This window comes from Mustela nivalis, assembly GCF_964662115.1.
Source record: "Mustela nivalis genome assembly, chromosome: 14".
NCBI lineage: Eukaryota > Metazoa > Chordata > Mammalia > Carnivora > Mustelidae > Mustela > Mustela nivalis.
In genome coordinates, this window is record NC_139033.1 from 66,108,414 (window position 1) to 66,129,443 (window position 21,030).

The following is a 21,030-nucleotide window of genomic DNA, read 5'->3' on the forward strand; positions in this document are numbered from 1 at the left end:
AACGACCTGATTGCCATTTCTCCTGAAGAAACGATTCTGAAGTTTGTTTTTTTTTAAATCCCTCACAGGCCCATCCATAAATAAAGCCAAAAGTTTGGCCACTCAACAGCGATACAAAGGTACAGAGCGAGAACAGCTCCTAAATTTCTAGCCTCTTGCGAGGTGTGGGGACTTTGAACTGTGTGGGTCTGTGGGCTTACTGTGGGACAGTTACCATGTCGTCAGGGCGGATGCGGAGAGCAGGCTCGAACAGCAGCAGCTTTGGCCCTAGTGCTTTCAACTCCGGACCACAAGCTGACGTGTGAAGCAGTATTACCTAATCGAAGGCAGCTCCAAGACGCCAAAGGGCCCTCCACGGTCTTGGGGAACGAGCCCTCATCTGGGCAGACGGAGGGATGCTAGTGAGGCTAAGTGAGATCTGCTCCCTGACACTTTTTAAAGGCCAATCAATGCAATGTTTTTCCTTTGTTTTTGGAGTAAGCCATCACACAAGTTCTATACCATATTTTTAGTAACACTTGAGGATGTTGTAGATACACTTTACTATAACATTTTATAGTTTAAAGAGCTTTATTAATGCAATAAATTAACTTTGTACACATTTTTATATATATATATATATAAAAAAAAAACTAGCAAGTGATTTCAGAATGTTGTAGGCCTCATTAGAGCTTGGTCTCCAAAAACCTGTTTGAAAAAAGCAACATGTTCTTCACAGTGTTCTCCTATAAAGGAAATACAGATTTCATCAGATGTGGCACAAAAAGAGGAAAACAAGAGAATGAACGCTTCACAGCTCATAGATATGGACGGTGGGGTTTTAACTTATTTTCTTTCATAAAACACTTGTTTTCCTAAGCTGCTGAGTTGTCCTTTTTATTTATACAGCTTCTGCCAGGGCTGTTGGGCACCTTCACAACCCCAGCAAACTGCCACCTGCTTTGAGACACGAGTGGCTTGCCTGTCCTGGCAGTGCCACCCCACATGGGTTACCGGGGGGCCTGATGCAACCTCACATGCTCCTTCCCCATCCTAAAGAAGCTAGATGCCTGAGGTTTCATAACTTGGGAGACAAAGAGCTAAGATTAGCCTAGGCTTCCTAAGACCAACAGTGGTAAGCCCCAGGCCATGTGACATGCCTTAGTCACGGTTTCCTGTCACCATTTCCTGTCTTATCCCTGCTTCCTCAGAAAGCAGCATTCTCAGATCAGTGGCATGGGCCACACCAGAAGTGCATTAGCTGTAAGTTCCGGAGCAGGATTCAGATTCCACAGGCAGATGGCATTTTGTTTCTAAGAAAGGTAACCCAGGAGTTCTTAGAAGGGCCCCCAGAAAGTCCCGGCCGCCAGCCTGCTCCTGCTACTGCCAGTCTGTTCACTCCCTGCTCTCACGGCCACCACAGCCTCACCTGGTGTGAAGTTAGGGTTCCCTCGCAAACGCTGGTTTCGCTGTTCAAAAAATCGAAATATAGTATAGAAAAGCATGTTGTCTTCAGTCTGTTTCGCGGCATCTAAAAATTTTCGTGCAGAAATGTTGTCATGGCCGCCAATGCCCCGGATGAACCGCAAGGCGGCCAACACCTGGTGTTTGGAAAGAAGCACCTCCACGATTTCGTCATTGGCGGTGGACAGTCGCTGGGAGGGAGGGAGAGAGGTCCTGTAAGTGCCGAGACAGGAACAGATAGGCACACAGTTCCGAACGCGGCTGTGGCAAGAGTTACCTTCAGCATGTCCAGAGACAGCTGGTGGGCAGGAGGGTAGAAACTTTCTAGGGATAAGAGCAAACAAGCCTGAAAGACACATTTTCAAACTGGCTTCAGCATCAAACGTTAGGAGGTTAAACGTGAAGTCCTGAAGCCCACGAACAGAAACGGGGGCCGCATACCAAAGGCTTAGAGTCGCTGAGGACGTGGTACTGCAGGAACTGATGCAGCATGTAGAAGAGGTTGTGCTGGACCAGCGTCTTGATGACAAGCTCGTGCAAGTAGTGCTGAGGACAGACGGGAGGACAGCACATTTCCCAGTCCCCCACCTGCACCAGAGGAGAGGCTACAGGGCCAAGGACCCAAGCTGTTCTAAGGACTGAGTACGTGTTTCCACGAGGAAGGGGACAGATTTCTGTCCCGTGTGTCCACAGGACACCTGACGGAATGCCCTCCTCCCACCTCAGGACAACATGGTAGTGTCGGGAAAGTCACTCCGCATCTTGGGTCTGGTGTGCGGCCCCTGCTCCTCTAACTTGGGACCACACCTGCTGACTGGAAGGTACCTGTACTGTGATCTGAAACTGGTTGAGCGAGCGAATATACTCCATCAGGACGGCGATCACGAACTTATGAGGCATGTCCTACGGAGGAAAAGAAAAAAGTCTTTAAAACACTGAGGACTCGCGAGGGGGTCGCCTGCAGCTGATTTCTCCACCCCTCGTTTCCACATGAATCTGGCCCATGGTTCTGTTTTGCTGGTTTTGCACAGATCCAGAACCTTCCCCGTCCACAGTCACGTTCTGGCCTGAATATTGGGAAGTCAAACTACTAGCACTAGGTCTTCACCGGAGATACCTCCAGTTGGTCTAATGGCATTCTGAGTTCTACTCCTTTCCTCAGCTCCCCGCAAACCAAGCTCTCCAGAGGCCCCGTCGCTCACCTTCTTCTCCGTGAACACGGACAGGACGTGGGTGTACATGTCGGACTGATCGATCACCGCCTGCGTCCGCACCGGCCTCCTGAGAAGCGGACTGCTCCGGCTCTGCCCGGCTTCTAGTGCCTGAATGACACATTGGCAAATGTGACCTGAACCATCTTCTCGATAAGCCCAGAAGCCTCGATTTCTAGACCCTGTGCACCTCAAATGGGAGCAGAAGGTGGCACCATTGGTACTTGGACAAAATGATTTCTCCCGTGCAGGCTGAGGCAGGGTTGGGGAAGGCAGAGGTGGTCGTCTTGAAAACATGCTACTGTTCGTGAATGGAACTAAAAGACGAAGGTGTAAGTCTGCTTCCTTTTGAGACACATTTTCTTAAACTTAAAATCCCTATACGAATCACAGACTTTCTGATGTTTGTTACCTAATAAAAACAGAATGGCATCCTTTTTTAATAAAGTCCTGATCCTGTGGTAAATGAAGACCACATATAAAACTGTCTGGATGTCCGAGTGATAAGTAAGCCCTCCCCGAATGCCACAGACGGGGAGAGCTTTGTGACACGCTGCACTGCTTCACCTGACTCTAAGGCAGTCTGCCCAGCGCAGGTCACGTGGAGCTATAGCAGGCCCTGAGAGGCTCCAACCAGCAAGGGCCAGGGCTGAAGAAGCCTGGGAGCCAGAGCAGGGGTGCACAGAAACCCATGGGGAGCAGCCATCCTGCTTCCCACAGCCGTGCAGACCAGCAGCTGCCCCCCAGCTGCGGCCACCATGCCCCCTCAGCCCGCAGGCCTCAGTCTCCTCCTCAGGAAACACGGGGGAAGGGTGGAGAGGAGCCCACACAGCTTACCGTTGTGTAGCTCTGCTCCGTATCCAGGTACTTCTTATACTCGTGATTGAGCTTGTCAAAAACCGTGGCAATCACAGGTAATGTGGCTCTGTCGGACTCACTCAGCACTGGAAAGAACGTTCACACAGGTCAGCCAAGTTTACGTCCATTCGGAACACAAACGTGCTGCTGGGACAGAAAGAACTAACCTCAAAGGGCCATCAGGGCAAACCTACCTCCAGTGGGCATCCACAGAAATGGAATCGTTCTGAGACCTGAAGCCTAGAATTCACTCACCAGCCCCTCCCAGGGACTAGAAAAAGTGGCTATGGACGGTTTCGGCAGAAAGTGCTCAGAGATCTCTGTAGTGAGGGACTTGGATTCTGGAAAATGTCTGTTTTTAGGCTGGGGATGGCAGGGCCCTAACCCTTAGATGCCCCAGCAACGTCTGGGTTGCTCTCACCTGGCACCATCCTATCTAGCTTTCGTCCCCAAGTAACTACAAGTCACGTTGCGATTTCATCACCTTTCCAGGGGGTTAAATGATCCATCCTTCAAATGAAGGACCAGGCTGTGCACAAGACACAAAAATGTGGCCCAGCTCCCAAGGAAAGGTGTGGGCAGCACAGTCCCAACCCTGAAATCCAGACTGAGCAGAGAGGACTGGTCTACTTACTCTGCGAACAGACAGACAAGATGACCATCTTGCACTCCTTTCTCTGGAGAAGAAAGTCCATCAGTCTTCCTTTATCTGGTAAGAGGTTTACAATGGGCTGAAGCTTCACTTGGAGGTTCCAGAGGTAGCCTGGGTGGAAGAGGCAGCACAGTTCATACAGGATGCAAATCGGAACAAAAGCCCAAAAGGTGGTTCCCTTGAAACATTCATGGTGGAGGTGGGGGGCATCCTGCACAGCACTGATACGACCCTGATCTTACCAAGTGCAGCTTAGGACACACAGGCTACACCTAACAGAAGGACTGACAGCCACACTACAGGTGCATGCTCAATGGCTTCTTACGCTGAGGTGACCCTCTCTGATCACTGGGACATCAATGGTGTAGCTCCAAAACGGACGTGGGGTGGGGGGCAATGGTGGGGGTGACTCAGAGCAGTTCCATCCCTATACCTAACCCCCTTTTTAGCCTTGAAGGTTTAAAAAGATGTTAACGGTGTGGCATGAACCTGGGTCCTATACTTTGGTTCCCTCCACAGTGGTTCTTCAGTCAAAAGTTAACTCTGGAGGGTCCCAAGGGAATTTTGTAATTCATCATTCACCAATCCATGACTTTCCCAAACATGCATACTGCCTTTCTCAACTGGGGTTCCACTAGAGAATTTAACACTGCATTAAATATGATCTGAGCGATCCCCTTCTCGATTCTCCCACAGCTGCTCAGAGCTAGATGGAGACGAGAGAAGTGGCTCTCAGGGGCACCAGGGCTAATTCTCGCCCTGCGAATCCCAGGAGCTGAGACAGGAGAGTTCATGGATGACTGAAGACAGATATAGGACGTCCTCTAATGGAAGATAAAGGGGCTGGGGGGCTACCAGGAAGACCACTAGCATCCCAAAGAAGCCTCCCCAGCACCGTGGGAAGCAGGAGCACACCTCTCTGTGCAGCCAGAACAGAAAAGGGCTCAGGCACACGCGGGTGTGGAGGTGGAGGTGGGGGGTCAGGACAGGGCAGGGACAGTCTTGTGCACCATGCTATAGGGTCTGGCTTTTCAGAATGGACAGAGTGGAATGGGCCAAAAGTAGGGGAATGGCCATTCTTCGCTATTAATTTTAAAAACAATAAGCTCAGGATAAAACAATAATAAAGCATATAAAGTGACGAATTCTCCCACTTTGGGGATGAAGGGAGTGGTCATCTCTCAGATTCACCTTGAAAACAGCACTGGCTACTTCTGTCATCCCAAGCCAACAAGTACTGTCTAACTTAGCGACCGCCCCTCTGACCCACCTTGGCTTGCACTGATGATGATGTCGGGTTGAAAGACAATCCAGGATGAAGAATCTACGTGTTATAGGAAATGGTAAACCAGGAAGAAAAGACAAGCCCCCGTTCTGATCGGCACTGCCCGCCCCGCCCCCTACTTGCAGAGGCTCCTTGGCCCTGGGTGGTGAGGAAAGCTCCCCTGGAGGCTCCCAAGCCTTTAGATCATCCACAGCTAAAAAGGCCAAGGCCATAGGACCTCTCTCAGACACCAGTATAAAAGGGGGCAAGAGCTTCCCTTCCGTGCCCAGTGGCAAAGCCTTTGTAAAGGATACAGAGTTTGCACGGGACAGGAGACTGGCTGGTCACAGGAGCAGGACCTGCAAATGGAGAAAACACCAGTGGGCAAGGACGATGCCATCAGAAAATCGGTAAATGTTTATTCAACTGTGGTTAAATGACAAAGGAATAAACGCTCTTGTCCCACTGATAACCCCTATAAGGAGGAAGGGGGAAGTCGAGAACAAGCCATGAAAATGTCCTCCCAAGAAGGGGAAAAGTATCGAGAATTCAGATTTCGTAATTCTTCTTTAATAACCAAACATGATTCATCATCATTTACACATGCACAGTAAAGAACTGAGAAACGTCCCTGGATGATTCAATATCAAATCCCACGTGACAAGGACTCATATGACCAGTTACACTGCCTGTGCATCAGGCGGGCAGCCCTCCGTGAACCGGACACACAGCCCGGCAAACTAAACATCATTCCCAGTTCTGTTCCCACCACTCAGGGATAATCAGAAGATAGGTTTTAATCAGCAGCCTGAAAAAGACCACCCAAAAGAGGAAAGGGCCCATGGGTCAGATAAGCCAAGACAAAGAACACCTGCATCTACCACCCAAGGGTGAAGGTCTTACATGTGGGCCTCAACGCTGGCCTCCAATCATGCGGACTTAACTGCTCCCATGTGAGAGCCAGATGCCCTTGGTTTTTAAAGCACCGCCCCCTACACATTAGGTGATCCTAACGTGTAGTCAGCTCCACAACACTGGTGGAACAAGACCAAAAACAGAAGGGGAAATGACAGCAGTTGGCTCATCCCCAATTTGTCAGTGTCCTCTTTTAAAACAGCCTAACAAGCTCTTCCTGCCAGCACGCCCTGCAACCGCACAGGGCGGGCAAGGTAAAAAGATGCTACAAGCCTGCAAGGGGCTTACAGTCTAGCAGGAAAAACAAGATAGTCAATAACTGTAAAAGAAGCTTTACCAACCCACACTCCGGAGGCCAAAGACTCAATGGACCTTTGAGTTATTAACCTTTGTCAGGACTATTATTTTGATCACACCTGGCATTTGATTGTAACTAGCCAGTTAGAACCTGCCTGCCTTCTGACTGGTCCCAAATCACTGAACAGAGCAGGAGGTTTTTAATGGCTGGAAGTGGTTTTCCCTCCAATTCACCAGCAGTTACCTTCATGCCCAAGAAAGTGGCAAATACAAGATAAACATCTGACACAACCCATTTTCTTTCTTTCTTTCTTTTTTTTTTTTTTTTGAGAGACAGCAAGTGCATGGGGCTGGGTGGATGGGGGGTTATCTTAAGCAGGCTCCACGCCCAGCTCAGAGCCCAATTCAGGACTGGACCTTACCACCCTGAGATCATGACCTGAGCCGAAATCAAGGGTGGGACACTTAACCAACTGAGCCATCCAGGTGCCTGGACACAACCTACTCTTTTTTTTTTTTTTTTAAGATTTTATTTATTTATTTGACAGAGAGAAATCACAAGTAGATGGAGAGGCAGGCAGAGAGAGAGAGAGGGAAGCAGGCTCCCTGCTGAGCAGAGAGCCCGATGTGGGGCTCGATCCCAGGGTCCTGGGATCATGACCTGAGCCGAAGGCAGAGGCTTAACCCACTGAGCCACCCGGGCGCCCCACAACCTACTCTTTTAATACTAACACTATGAACTCAAGAAAAGGAAACACAGAGGGCCAAAAGTCTTAATCAAACATAAGAACTCGCTCCTTCCTCCCCCAGTGCTGCCAGAAAGCTATCAAGCTTCCGGCTGATCCACAAATCGAGGCAGGCAGACTGGAAGCGGAGCTCTTGCTGGCCTCTGAGCCGCAGCCAGACCGGAATCTTCCTGACAGGTGTGAGCCCCTCCTGACTGCAGGCACCCCGGGCCCAAGCCCACAATACTATCTGAAAGAAATCCCTTTTAAGGAGAAAACATTGCTACCGAAGCTCCAAACGTGTGCCCTTCTGACTAGCTGTGCGCACTGAAATTTCAACCAGCTTACTCTACCCTCCAATCTCCTTTAAAAGAGAGCTGAATGTTATTCCTGTGAAATCTAGCTTGAAATCAATTACACTGGGAAAGGCAAAACAAGAGCCCAACTGTTTCTTTCCCCTTCACGGAAATCCTGACCTCCTCTCTTCTCCGACTTCCTTCTCCTCCCACCTCGTGTAGGGCAGATCTCAAAACACCAAAGCAGCACAGCCTTAACCTCTTCCGGGGTCAACCAGTGAGAAGAAAACGCAGTATTTACTAGGTAGCCATGACACACAATGTGGGAGAAAGGCAAGGAAAAGTGATCCCACGTTCAAATAAAGTCAGAAGCAGCCACTTCTAATCTCAGGGTTACAGAGCACAGGCAAACGAAAAATGGAGGGCGTATTCAATCATTAAACAACTAAAAAATCTCTCAGCTTCAGTGGGTAATCCTAACTCTCTGTTTTAGTTACTTATTTTTCAAGTAGGCTCCAGGTCCAACATAGGGCTCAAACTCGAGACCCCAAAGAGTCAAGTAAGCTCCAGGTCCAACATAGGGTTCAAACTCAAGACCTCAAAGAGTTGCACGCTCAAACTCGAGACCCCAAAGAGTCAAATAGGCTCCTGGCTGGCTCAGTCCCACTGAGCCAGCCAGGAGCCCCTCCCAACTTTCCATTTTGAAAGCTTAGGGAAATTATTCCGTTTTCTTCAAAAGAAGATTCATGTATCTTACAAAATGCTTTTCACAACAGCACAATTTTACTGGTATGATTAATAGGATTTTCATTAAAAAAACAAAACAAAACAAAACCAAATCTCCCCTCCCCAGAACACCTGGACCTGGGAACCCTCACTTGCCCACCTCATTCCAACCACCTGGGGCAGGGGGGGGCTTACCTGCCACGGGGATCTGGTAGGGCTGAATGGAGCGTGCTGGGAGAACCGGGTGATGGAAGGTGACGGTGCCATCAAACTCGCCCCTTAACTTGATGTCAAATATCACCGATGTCTACAGTGGAGAGAAAAGAAAAACTCAAGATGCCGAAACAGGCCACGAAGGACCGAGCCTGCCCCTTCCATTCTCTCGCATCCTGTCATTCCCATCAGTGTAGAGTCTGTGCGCAACACACCCCTGCAGGCTGGTTCTGAGGATGGGGGAGTGCGCTGGGGTATCACTACTCTGGGACCCTGCTCCCCACGCTCTCGCGGACACCCACTCCTGGGGCTGACGACAGGCAGACCCTGAAGAGCTCGAAGTGATTCCAGATCTTTTTCACTTTAACTCATGACACCTTCGCTAGTCAAAAGAAGGGGGTCACCACCCTGCAGGAGGTGTGGGACAGAAGTAGCCTATGACCAGCCAACCTCACAGAAAATAGCAGGACCGGTCCCAGTCTTTCTCTTGGGCCACAGAGCCGCAAAACTATGATCTCTCAGCATTATCATCTATCCTCACACAGGAAGCACCAAGCTCACACGCTCACGTAAGACTGTGGATCTGCAGTAAGTTCCCAGCTTAGCTGAGTCAGCCAAATAACTGGGCCAGACTCGAATATCCACACGTGCTACTTTCTGGAATAGTCTTTCACTCACTGTAATCAACAGAGAGGAAATCACTGTTTTTTGCTAAACCGTCTAGAATACAAAACCCATTTGCATCCAGAAGACCAAAGCTTTAGCGCGAAAAGCATTTTCTAATCTTCGTTCTGAATGTTTTGTCAATTTTCACAACTCTTTTCAGCAACCTTGACGGATGAGAAATGCACACACCACTCTCACCTCTGTGTCCTGATGATGAACCACCACCAGGTTATCCACCACGTTGAGGGCAAACTTCCCCGTCCGATTTAACTTTAATATGTGCATCTTTTTACAGGCTCCTTCTCTGTTGGATAACACAAAGGTCAAAAAATAGATCGGCAAGCTTTAGTTCATATTTTAAAATCGGAGAACGAGGACAGCATTAAATATACCGTGGTAGGTGGTAGAGGACTACCTCCGCTCCTGTACTATTGGAGGTCCGGGAATGATGCCTCAAGAAGAGAACGTAAAGCTGTCCATATCTAGAGAACAGAGAGACAGATGTCACATCGGGCCACTTGAAATGCCTCCATTCTAGATGCTGAAGTAGGAGGCCATCAGAGTTAATTACGACAAATTCACTAATAGAGGTATTTCATAGCCAACAAAAATAATTACAAAGTGCAATTAGTTTAAAAAAAGAAGAAGAAAACAAAGCCAATTATAAAGCAAAATGGGGGAATGCAAAACTAAATATAACTCAGTCACAACCCTTTATAAGGAAACACAAACACAAAGTCCAAAACCACTAGAAAGCAATACGGTGCTAAGAGCTATTCTTGGGTAACAAACTCAGGCCATTTTCGTTTTCTCTAACTTTCAGTATCTTCCAAGGTTTATGTAGTAAATATGTTCCTTGATACTAGGGCAACAGAATCATCTTCATTTGCAAGCCTCACAGCCCGACTGCTGCTGCGAGCAGTTCCCACATGCGCACCACTATTCCGGAGGCCGGCACTGCACTCGGTCTGCCATCGGGATGAGACCAAAGGGAAGGGAGTGGGTCCCTGCTGCTCGTGGGCAAGGCCTGTTCTCATTGTACCTACTCTCCAAACTAAAAGGCCACAGAAGATTGCCTTAAAGAAAAAAAAGCATTCTAACTGCTAAAAAATGTTAAACTTCAAAGCTACTCTTTTAGGCCAAAGAAAGTTATTCAGGAAGTTATTTAGGAACAAAATTTTGACCTCTTTGAATAGGGTTATGGGTACATACGATATTCTTTGTATCAGTTTCCATAACTGTGTGTTTAAAACTTCCATAACGAAGTATAAAAATTGAGATAACCTGCATTTACAAATGAAGATATACCTTCCGACCTAAGTAATTCAGTTCCATGTTTGTTAGATAAAAAAAGTATGTTCTTCTTTAGAGCAAGTAGGATATATGTCAGCTAAAAGAAAGTCCTTGATAAGCTTCAGCTACTCACAGAATTAAAAAAAAAAAATTCTAGAACTAAGACACCTAAAAAATAGACTGGCCCAATGTCTTCATTTTATCAGGCTAGGATGGTGGAAAAACTTCCCTAAGATCACAAACCTAGTAAAATCAGCAAAGAATGCCAGGCCCATGGCAGGTTTTCTATATTCATAAAATCTAGGCACTAAAAGGGCAAGAGGGCCTGTTGGGCATGTGTCAAAGGCCAGTCCCACAGGGCTTACGACGCACTTCTACTACTTCCATCACCAAAAGCAATTTCAAAAAGGAACTATCTCAAAAGACATACATGGTTGCCATCGCGATGTCTCTCTCAGAAAGGTTCAGCTTGGTTGACTTGGGCACAGCTGGTAATTCAATCTCAAACTTGGGCAGCTTTGACATAGTGCCAGCCTGTTTAGGTGATAAAAGTATCAGGAAAAGCCGATTAAACCCCTCTGATGCTTTAGCATTCCTTCCATAACACCAGTGAGGCTATGCACACACTATGCCTCTCCATCCTTTCCAAAGTCCTGCCATGGCCTTTACTCCCAGGGGTCCTTCCCCACACAAGGAGTCCTTCTTGGGGTGACGGGAGGGTAGAGTGTGCCCTCTAGTGGTCAGAAGTGGTGAGCTCACCGGTTGGAGGAACTTGCCCCTTGGAAGTACTTGACACCTCAGGAGGTTAGAGGAAGGGGGTGGGGAGAGGGAGGGACTTTCCCCAAAGAGAGGCTCTCTCTTACCCGAAAATAAAAGGGCTGCAGCACATTCCCGAGCACTGTGGTAGACAGAAGGATCACAGCCCCCTCGGGGCAGTACATGTACCAATTCACATTGATATTCTGGCTCTTCAGGAGTTTCAGATTTCGTTTCTCTGGTAACACCTGAAGCAAAGTTCAGGGAACAGAGTAGTTTAAAACAGTAAAATGGAAGTCAACTGACAGGAAATTTAAAAAACAATATAAAGCAGGGGCGCCTGGGTGGCTCAGTCAGCTGAGCGTCCAACTCCCGGTTTCTGATCAGGTGGTGATCTCAGGGTCCTGAGTTCTGCCGCAAGTGGTGGGGGCTGCAGGCCCCGTGGGGAGTCTGCTTCTCCTCTCCCTCTGCCCCTACCCCCCCGCAAGCTCACACTCTCTCTAAAATAAACAAATCTTTAAAGAAAAAAACAGAACAGGGGTGCCTGGGTGGCTCAGTCGGTTAAGTGTCTGCCTTCGGCTCAAGTCAGGATCCCAGCGTCCTGGGATCGAGCCCCGCATCGGGCTCCCCGCTTGATGGGAAGCCGGCTTCTCCCTCTCCCACCTCCCCCATTTGTGTTTCCTCTCTTGTTGTCTCTCTGTCAAATAAATAAGTAAAATCTTTTTAAAAAATAAAAATAAAAAGCAGGAGAAAAACCACTAAATAAAGCTGAAAAGATTTTGTTTGTTACAGCTATTGATCTAGGTGCTCAGTGCATTACAAATCTTGGCTCATCTACTCACAGCACGCCCCTGAGACATGGGCACCACGGACACCTGACCGAGGAGAAAACGAGGCTCAGACACCAGTTACTGCAGTTACAGCCCAGGCAGGCCAGGTCACCAACAAGGACCATTCCGAGACTCCACGCTCTCGCTCTCTGGCGCCATCCACCAAAGGGCAAGGAGTAGATGTGCCACCACCCCCACCCCTACCCACCGGCCCCAGAGCCCCACGTGTGGAATCAGCCACCGCCCAGCCCGCAGAACCAGCCTTCCTCCTGGCCTCCACCTAGCAGTTAGCACTGAGCCCAGAAGCAGCTCCCTTTTGCTAATGATCATGTTCGTGAGAAGCTGAATGCAAACCTAATATTTTATAGTCAAGGCATGTTTCAAATATACTGTAAATATTCTGATACATTAAGGAAGACGGTGGTAGAGACCCAAGACGTTAATGCTCCTAGAACACTGCACTGGAGAACGGAAGTCAGGGTCGGCAGGTCTGGCTATCTTGACAGTTTGGGAAGAACAAAATAAGGATGAGCTAGCGTCCTCTTTCTTTTTAACTTATTTCTTGAAGAGCTGAAGACCGTCTAGATGATGTGAATGTACACTCTCCCAGCACAGAGAACAGAAAGCCTTGTGACTGTCCTCTCCACGCTACCATATACACACAACCCCGTGTGCAGCTCTGTGTGGTTTCTGAACCATGGTCATTACAAAGGCTCTGATGAGGGCCCACAGCAAAGCCCTGTGGCATTAACATCTCACAGTTTGCTTACACAGGCATATTTTCTCCAGCCCTATATTCTAAATTATACTGCATTCATGAGGTCGACAAAATTCAACCCCGCGAAAATCCTAACACCCTCCAGATTAGCTCCACTGAAAGCTCTCATGCATTTCTCAAGGTCAGGCAGTTGGAACATATTAGGAGCTGATGAGGCAGCTGCAAAGTCAAGCCAACAGAGTGAAAAGGAACGGGGAAACATCTGCAAACCATTGATCTCATAAAGGGTTAATACCCAGAATATACGTCTATGGACTGATAATATGCAGTTCTGGCAAAAATATGGGAAATGGAGATTCCTACATTGAAACTGAAAGTATGGGGGCGCCTGGCTGGCTCAAAGGAAGGAGCAACTCCTGATCTCCGCGTTGTGAGTTCAAGCCACACGGGGAGTGTGGAGCTTTCTTAAAGTAAAGGCTAAAAAAAAATGTTTTTAATTTAAAAAAAAATTAGCAATATTTGTTCAGATTTTTGAAAGTTCATGCCTAGGCAGTAATTCCAAGAGCTGCCTCACCCAAGAACATAAAGAAATGTTTGCAAACATGTTTGTTGCAGAATTTATAATCACAAAAACATAAAAACAAGCCAGAGGTTCATCAACATGGAATCAACTAAACTGTAGGACACCCACACAACCAGATACTATTCAGTCAGAATAAAATATGGACAAGGCGCCTGGCTGGCTCAGTGTGGGGAGCACGTGATTCTTGATCCAAGGTCGTGAATTCAACCCCCTGTTGGGTGGATGGAGAGATTACTTAAATAAAACTTCAAAGATTGCTTAAAAAAAGGGCGCCTGGGTGGCTCAGTGGGTTAAGCCGCTGCCTTCGGCTCAGGTCATGATCTCAGGGTCCTGGGATCGAGTCCCGCATCAGGCTCTCTGCTCAGCAGGGAGCCTGCTTCCTCCTCTCTCTCTCTCTCTCTGCCTGTCTCTCTGCCTACTTGTGATCTCTCTCTGTCAAATAAATAAATAAAATCTTTAAAAAAAAAAAAAAGATTGCTTAAAAAAAAAAGAATAAAATATGAACAACATGTCCAAGACATACTACTATGCAAAAAAAGCCAGCCACAAAAGTTTACATACAACATTCCTGATTTTGTAAAATAAAAAAGTTTGTACATATGTATGAAAAGAAATATAGGGCGCCTGGGTGGCTCAGTGGGTTAAGCCGCTGCCTTCGGCTCAGGTCATGATCTCGGGGTCCTGGGATCGAGTCCCACATCGGGCTCTCTGCTCAGCAGGGAGCCTGCTTCCCTCTCTCTCTCTCTGCCTGCCTCTCCATCTACTTGTGATTTCTCTCTGTCAAATAAATAAATAAAATCTTAAAAAAAAAAAAAAAAAGAAAAGAAATATATACTGAACTTTTCATACCAGTTATTTCTAGGGATTATGTGGGGGGGGGGCCTTTTACCTTCCATATATTCTGGTGATGTTTAACTGTTTTGTAAAAAACGTGTTTCTTGTAATTAGAAAAAAAGAATAAAAACCCAATAAGCAAGAGACTAAACCTCTAGAATCTCAGTCTATTCAGAACTGAATTCAAAAGGCTGCCAAACTGCCATCACAGACCTTCCCCGGCACCTCCCATGCCGTGAAAATAAGCAATCAACCTAATACCTGGTAAAATTCAATTCCTTGATCTGTTATGAAGACAATTTCAGTAGAACTGGTCCAACAGAATCCTAGTATGTTGGCGTTCTTGGTCTGAAAAGGGATTACGAAAAATTTTCTCAATAAAAAAATGTTTGTATAACTCTCTTCAAAAGCTTAAAATACTCTATCACTTAACTAAAAGTTACCCGGATTTGATTACTTACTAACAAATCAAACTTTCTTTTGAGCAATACAATGTTCTTGGATTTCCACCTGAACACCTCATTGAAGCCCCGGGATCTGGATTACTTCCGTCAAGAACAGAGGGAAAAGACTAAATTTCGGAAAACAGTAACCAACCACAGCTTCTACCTTAAGGAATCAAAGGACAGCCGGCTTTCTCTTAGCCACAGCAGAAAAGGCACTAGGAAAGAATAAAGGCCTAAAGGTTCTCAGCGAGTGCTGCACAGGAAGGACACAACAGGGACACCAAATCAAGGTAAGGAAACATCAGGAGAGGGGGAAAACTCCTCTTCTTAAAACCTCCCAAAAGGAAGCCAGGGTCCTGGCCAGAGGTGCAGCCGGCACCGGGAGAAGGGCGAGGGGCTCACGAAGTGCTGACACTGACCCGAGCATAACATCCCGTCACCACTGAGTCCTCCCGATTCCATCTCATAGAAGAAACAGGCTTGTAACCCGGAGACCAGAGCCCACACGCAGCAGGTCTCAGCGTGAGGGATGGCCGGCCTCCAAGCCTGTGCTAGCAATCTCCACCCACCCCACCCCCCCACACCCCGCCCCCACGGCTTCTCCACCCTGGGACCCCCACAGGGCAATGGCCGTCAGCCAAGAAAGGATCCGGGCCCATACCTTGCACTCCTGAGTGTACTCCAGCTGAGAACTATCCGGGATAAAATTAGAAAAATCCTGAAAAGTTTAAAAAAAAAAAAAAAAGGGAAGGAAAAGAAAAAAAACAAGGAGAAGATTTAGATCAAGCAGCATACTGCCAACCTACATTGATAATAGACAACAAGACAAAAGACAAATTCTTTTTTTTTTTTCCCAAAAGGCAAATTTAAAGTCATCAAAAAATAAAAGACAAGAAAACTAAGAGGACCAATGTGGACAATCTGTCTCCTTACAACTCAATTTAAAAATATATATATATTCAGTTAGAGTTTAGAAACTGATACTGAAAATCAATTGATTTCAGAGAAATGTGTTGCTGCATCTTCTAAGATGCTTTCCAAAACTTAGAGCAATGAAACCTGGCAGAAGAAAATCAGATTCTGCCTCTTCCCAACAGCTTCTACTCTACTTTACAAATGACAATGGTGAATACTTTTAAAGGCAAAAAGGCCAAACAGTGCTCCAACTTTGATCGTCTGTTCCTGGGGGTCAAGCCATTCAAAGATGTAAGAAGTGAGTAAATGGAGCTATTCCAGGTAAAGCTAATTCACCAAGTTGCCAAAAACGCACCTCGCACCTCACATCATCTGCGCAGCTAGCTATCAAAACAAAAGATGCCTAAGGCTCCAAATTACTTTAAAAAAAAAAAAAACTTAAGTCAAAAAGGACAAACTAGGGTCCTAAGTATTTATCCCTTGAAATGTCCTTCTTCAAGAATTCTAAACTGAAATATAATACAACAGAACTATAACTTTCATGGCATTAAAATAATAAAGGCTTCCTTAAACACTGTTTTTTGCAATTCATTCTCTTCCTAATGTACTTATAATGTCCTTTCCTCTGTGCTACCTTTAAAAGTATGTGCTGGGGCACCTGGCTGGCTCAGCTGGAAGAGCCTGTGAGGCTTGATCCCGGAGTCACAGGTTCGAGCCCCATGCTGGGTGTAGAGATTGCTTAAATAAATAAAACTTGAAATAAATAAGTAAAAATATGTCTTACCACGGTCTTTGAGGTCCTCTGAACAGCCAATATCTTATTTTCTAACGAAAACTTAATGCACTTCACTTCTCCTTTGTCTTCCATTCTTTAAGGGGAAAAAAAAATGTTATGAATTAAAGCTAATAACCAAATTCTAGCATCTAGCATTCTGTGAGCAAAGTTGTATACTCAAGGAAGCAGCAAATCTTAAGTTGAAAATTATGTTTCTGAAATTACCAGGACTTGTCTTCAAACAACAAAATCCAACTGGCAACAAGTTGCTGATGAACTTTACAGCTTTGTGGTTAACAAGTGACTGACAAATTGAGAACAGATGATTCTCATCGGAGAATTATCTGAGACATAAATAATACCCTCACAGCAACCTTCTCCAGACACTACCGCCTTCCCCCTCCCCCCACCCCACCGCTCTCAGAGCAGTGTGTGTGAAGCAGTGTAAGCTTTCCTGTTTACTTCCCAACCTACAGGACCTCAAACAGACGTTAGTTACAAAGGGAAGTCAAGGGACGGATTACAGAGCAGCGCCAGCCAACTTTTGATTGTGGAGACGGTTACGCATGACAGGACTCATCAACTATATATGCTAAATATATGCAGTTAATTCTACCACAATAAAACTTCTAAATATACACAAAATTCCTAAAAATTTTTGCCAATAAAATTAAAATTTAAAAGAGGGTAAATCCGGTATCTTCCTCCTCAAAATCTACTAACCCCCCAAATCTGGATCATCATGGTCTCTCATTTTCCACACCCAAAGAACCATCAAAATTTATCCAAGACTTTCCTAGGCATCTCCTGAGTGCCCATGAGATACCAGTCTACTCTGTCTTCAGTCTGGTCTTTGATATGCCTAGCTCAGACCACTGCAATCATTGCTCAGTGGTATCCCTGACGTTGATATGCTCCCGAATAATGAAGCTTCAATGCTGTGAACAGCATGATCCTTCCAAACACTGTAACATGCCCCATCTTACAAATTTTCAGTAAGAAGATAAAGCCCTAATTCCACAGTAGAATTCATAAAGTTCAAGGTGACTCCTGCCAGGGGCCAAACCACCACCTCCTCTTCCCTGCAAGGCCACCTCATGTCAGTTACACAGACCTAGAATTCCCCCAGACACCATGCTTGCTCGCTTCTACACTCGGTGTTCTCTCCACCTGGAAGGCCTACTCTCTTCCCCATGTAGAATCATCCCATTCAAGCTTTAAAGTTTTGCTCAAAGGCTCCCTCCTCTCGGAGGCCTTCCCCATCTGTTTCCTGGCCTACCCCAAGATAAATGTCTCATCTCTTTTGTGCGCCCAAATTCTGAACAGAGTGCCATTACAGCACTTTGCACAATCAACAGAATGTGTCCACACACTTGTCTCCCACACTAAACTGAGGAGTTCTACAAAAAGGCACCAGGCTGCACATGCCCGGTGCCTAGCACACAGGCTACAATCAGTGTTTGTCCAACAAATGAGTGATCTGTTTTCTACTTCAAAAACTGTTTTCTATTAGCACAGGCCAGCTGCAAAAAAATGTAAGTCACCACTGAACTGAGGGCCCACACTGTACTTTCCCCGTTTGTAATCACAGGAGTTAAAGACCAGATAATTTATCAACCAAATCGAGATACTTCTGAAAGCGAAAGGAAGAGCGATTCATTATACTGGCTCAACTTGCATAAACCGGGAGAGCCAATCACCTTTAGTGGAAGCTGGGATTTCCTTAATATAGATTATTATATAGGAAACACTAACCAGGTATCTCCTCCACCTCTCACACAGCCTGAAAAGACTGGGGTGAGGGAGGAAATGAAGGCCCTCCTCGATCAGGATGCCAGAAATGAGCGCAATCAGTAAATTGACTTGCTAATTTCAAGTGCCAGGAAGTGGGTTCCCTATGTTGGAGCATCTGATTCCCAAATCAAGAGAACTACTCTACACGGTTCACTTTGACACTAAGTACTGACAGGTCCCAGCAACACTGCACAGCAGGTGTCTGCCTACATCTCTCTACACACAGGGATCTGCAAGCGTGTATACACTTTAGCCAAGGAACAAACTTTTTAAAACCACCTTCTTCTTTTTTTTTTTTTTTTTTTTAAGATTTTATTTATTTATTTGACGGAGATCACAAGTAGGTGGAGAGGCAGGCAGAGAGTGAGAGGGAAGCAGGCTCCCCACTGAGCAGAGAGCCCGATGTGGGACTCGATCCCAGGACCCTGAGATCATGACCTGAGCCGAAAGCAGCGGCTTAACCCACTGAGCCACCCAGGCGCCCCTTAAAACCACCTTCTGAATGAGAAACAGAAACACATCATTATGGGCATGTGTGACCATTATTCTGTGCATGTCAACAGTTACCGAAATGAGATGGGATTCCTGTCATCTGGGCCTTTAACTACCACCCCGGTAGCTCCACCGGATCGAACTGCAAAAACCTGGGAGGGAAAAGAAGCAACGTTAATGACCTGAACTTTGAAAGACTTTTAGACACATTCACCCGCCTCCAGGAGATTACTTCCACTACACCCACTCCTGGCTCAGCTCAACTAACCCGGTATTCATCTCAATTTTAAAGGACAAGAGCTTAGAGACCAAAAAGGTTATATACTCTTCCCAGTGCAGTCCACTCTGCGAGACTGGGCTGGGGTCCACGCGGCTACACACTTTAATCCGGAACAGCAAAGGCGCCCCTGATGCCCTGCTACTCCTCACACTGCTCCCCCCCACCTTTTCCAAAATTCCGAGAGTAAGAGTAATCTCAACGTCTAAATCCACGACTGCAAGGGTAACTGGTGACAAATAAAGACAACAAAGGCGCCGCGAAAGGGCTGGCGAGCTAACAGCTGATCACACCGGCCAAAGGGCGTGCTGGATGGGCGGCGCAGGTTCGGGGTCCACCCAGCTGTCACTTTGGAGAAAAAAAGCCCCCGCCGAGGTGGCGCCCGGTCCCTCGGCCCACCCAAGAGCCCGGAGCTGGCGCCACTCCGGCGCCGGGACCCGAGGGGAGGCCCCAGGCCTGGCCCCCACCCCGGCACCCCGCCTGGGTGCGCGCGGGACGCCCCCGAGGCGCCGGGGACGCCGGGCGGGGTGCGTCGGGGCCGCGCCGAGGAGAGCACGGGCCGGCCCGGACCTGCTTGTTGGCCTCATCGAAAAAGACGCAGTTGACCGGGTTCGCCTTCTCGAAGTGCACCGGCCGGTCGCAGAGCTCCAGGTAGTAGTCCTCCTCGCCCATAGCGGGCGCCGCCGCTGCGGCGGGGAGTCCGGGGGCGGCCGCCAGCGTGGAGCGAGGCGAGCGGCGCCCGCACCGGGACGCGGCGAGTCGGGCCGGGCGGTGGCGACCGCGATCGAAGCGGGCGCGGAGGCTGCTTCCTGGTGCCACGCCCCCACCCCGTCCGGCACGTGACCCACGGGCCTCCGCGCTTAAACCGGCGACGGCGGACGGGCAACGGTGGGGCCTAGCGACCGCGACCGCGCCCAGCCTGGCGCGAGAGGCTCCTCCCCTTTCTTGGGGGGCGGAGTCCCAGCGCGGGTCGCGGGGCGGGGGCGTGACCCGGAAGCCGCGCGGAGCCGAGGGCGGTAGTTGGCACCGCCGCTGGTGCCTGCGTCTTCCCGAGCGAGTGCGGGCCCCGGCTCCTAGGTCATTCCGGGAGGTTTACGCCCGGCCGGGAGCCCGCCTGGCGCAAGGCTGCCCCTGGTCCAGGGAAGGTTTACCCTGTCTCTCCCGCAGGTTTATTGAGCCTGCCTGTGGGACTTTGCAAGGGAGGGGAGAGCTGCGGCCAGCGCCTGCATGCTGTGGGCGTGGAACAGGGGACCCCAGTTTAGACTGCAGTCAGAAAGCCTCTTTTGAATGGCTTTGACATTTGAGGCGGGGTGGGCAGAACTCATTCAAGGGAGTTGGGACGTAGGAAGGAAGGGACCACGGATGGCCCCGAGGTGGCCATTCTCAACAACCGGGTAGTTTCGAGCACCGTTCTCTAAGACAAAGAGGCTTGAGAAGTTTGGCAGGGAAGTGGTGAAGATCACGAGCTGCGCCTTAGACATGTGAATCCGAGGAGAAGTGACCTCCGCATGGATGGGTTAGGTGGGGTGAAGCTCACCTAGAGTGACAAGGCTGGACGTAGTAACTGCGCGTTGTTGGACGTCTGATGGTGTTTGAAGCCATAGAGTTGGATGGCACTGCCTCGCAGAGAGCCGTAGAGAAAGAATCAAGTGTAGAGGAGGAGAAATCAGCAAAGGACAAGGGGCAGAGCCGGCCAGAGAAGTACACAGAGAACTCCGGGTGGGGAATGTCTTGGGGGCTGAGTGAAGAACTGTTTCCCAAGGTGTGTGGTCTGCTTTGACAAACCTGCTGAGAAGTCAGAGTGCTGAAAGGTGTCCCCCGCTTTTACCCCAGGGAGGACACAATCCTTCCGTGGGAGGACCATTACCTCAGGGACTGGGAGGCAGAGCTACAGGGCAGGCAGCGGGTTAGAAGTAAGAATGGGAAGTGAGGGGGCACCTGAGTGGCTCAGTGGGTTAAAGCCTTTGCCTTCAGCTCAGGTCATGATCTCAGGGTCCTGGGATGGAGCCCCACATCGGGCTCTCTGCTCAGCGGGGAGCCTGCTTCCTCCT

General features: G+C 48.2%; 2 protein-coding genes across 2 annotated transcripts in view; one reads left to right on the plus strand and one right to left on the minus strand.

Moving 5' to 3' along the window:
- NPC1 (NPC intracellular cholesterol transporter 1) overlaps positions 1-858 on the plus strand; it is a 48,362-nt gene extending 47,504 nt beyond the window's left edge. The window contains exon 26 of the mRNA XM_082699675.1: positions 69-858. Coding sequence (XP_082555801.1) covers positions 69-151 — 83 coding nt within the window. The 3' untranslated portion in view covers positions 152-858. The remainder of the gene's footprint in view (positions 1-68) is intronic.
- Positions 552-19,920, minus strand: RMC1 (regulator of MON1-CCZ1). The gene is made up of 20 exons (XM_082699676.1): positions 19,550-19,920; positions 18,778-18,854; positions 16,426-16,510; positions 15,388-15,444; positions 14,542-14,628; positions 11,423-11,563; positions 10,990-11,093; positions 9,659-9,748; positions 9,465-9,570; positions 8,583-8,694; positions 5,743-5,787; positions 5,435-5,488; positions 4,147-4,275; positions 3,492-3,598; positions 2,646-2,765; positions 2,269-2,346; positions 1,885-1,989; positions 1,721-1,789; positions 1,409-1,634; positions 552-725 (listed from the first exon to the last, which is right to left on the minus strand). The coding sequence occupies exons 1-20, from the start codon at positions 19,649-19,651 to the stop codon at positions 646-648; spliced, it is 1,974 nt and encodes a 657-aa protein (XP_082555802.1). The 5' UTR covers positions 19,652-19,920; the 3' UTR covers positions 552-645.
- Positions 19,921-21,030: the final 1,110 nt, after the last annotated feature.

What these genes read in the sequence shown, in the direction of transcription:
- RMC1 (XM_082699676.1), bottom strand. Translation starts at nt 19,651, where the DNA reads ATGGGCGAGGAGGACTACTACCTGGAGCTCTGCGACCGGCCGGTGCAC. An exon ending in CATCATCAGTGCAAGCCAAG is followed by an intron (nt 4,276 to 5,434) that starts GTGGGTCAGAGG and finishes TCTTCCACCCAG; the next exon opens with GCTACCTCTGGAACCTCCAA. An exon ending in CTTGTCTGTCTGTTCGCAGA is followed by an intron (nt 3,599 to 4,146) that starts GTAAGTAGACCA and finishes CGTTCTTTCCAG; the next exon opens with TGCTGAGTGAGTCCGACAGA.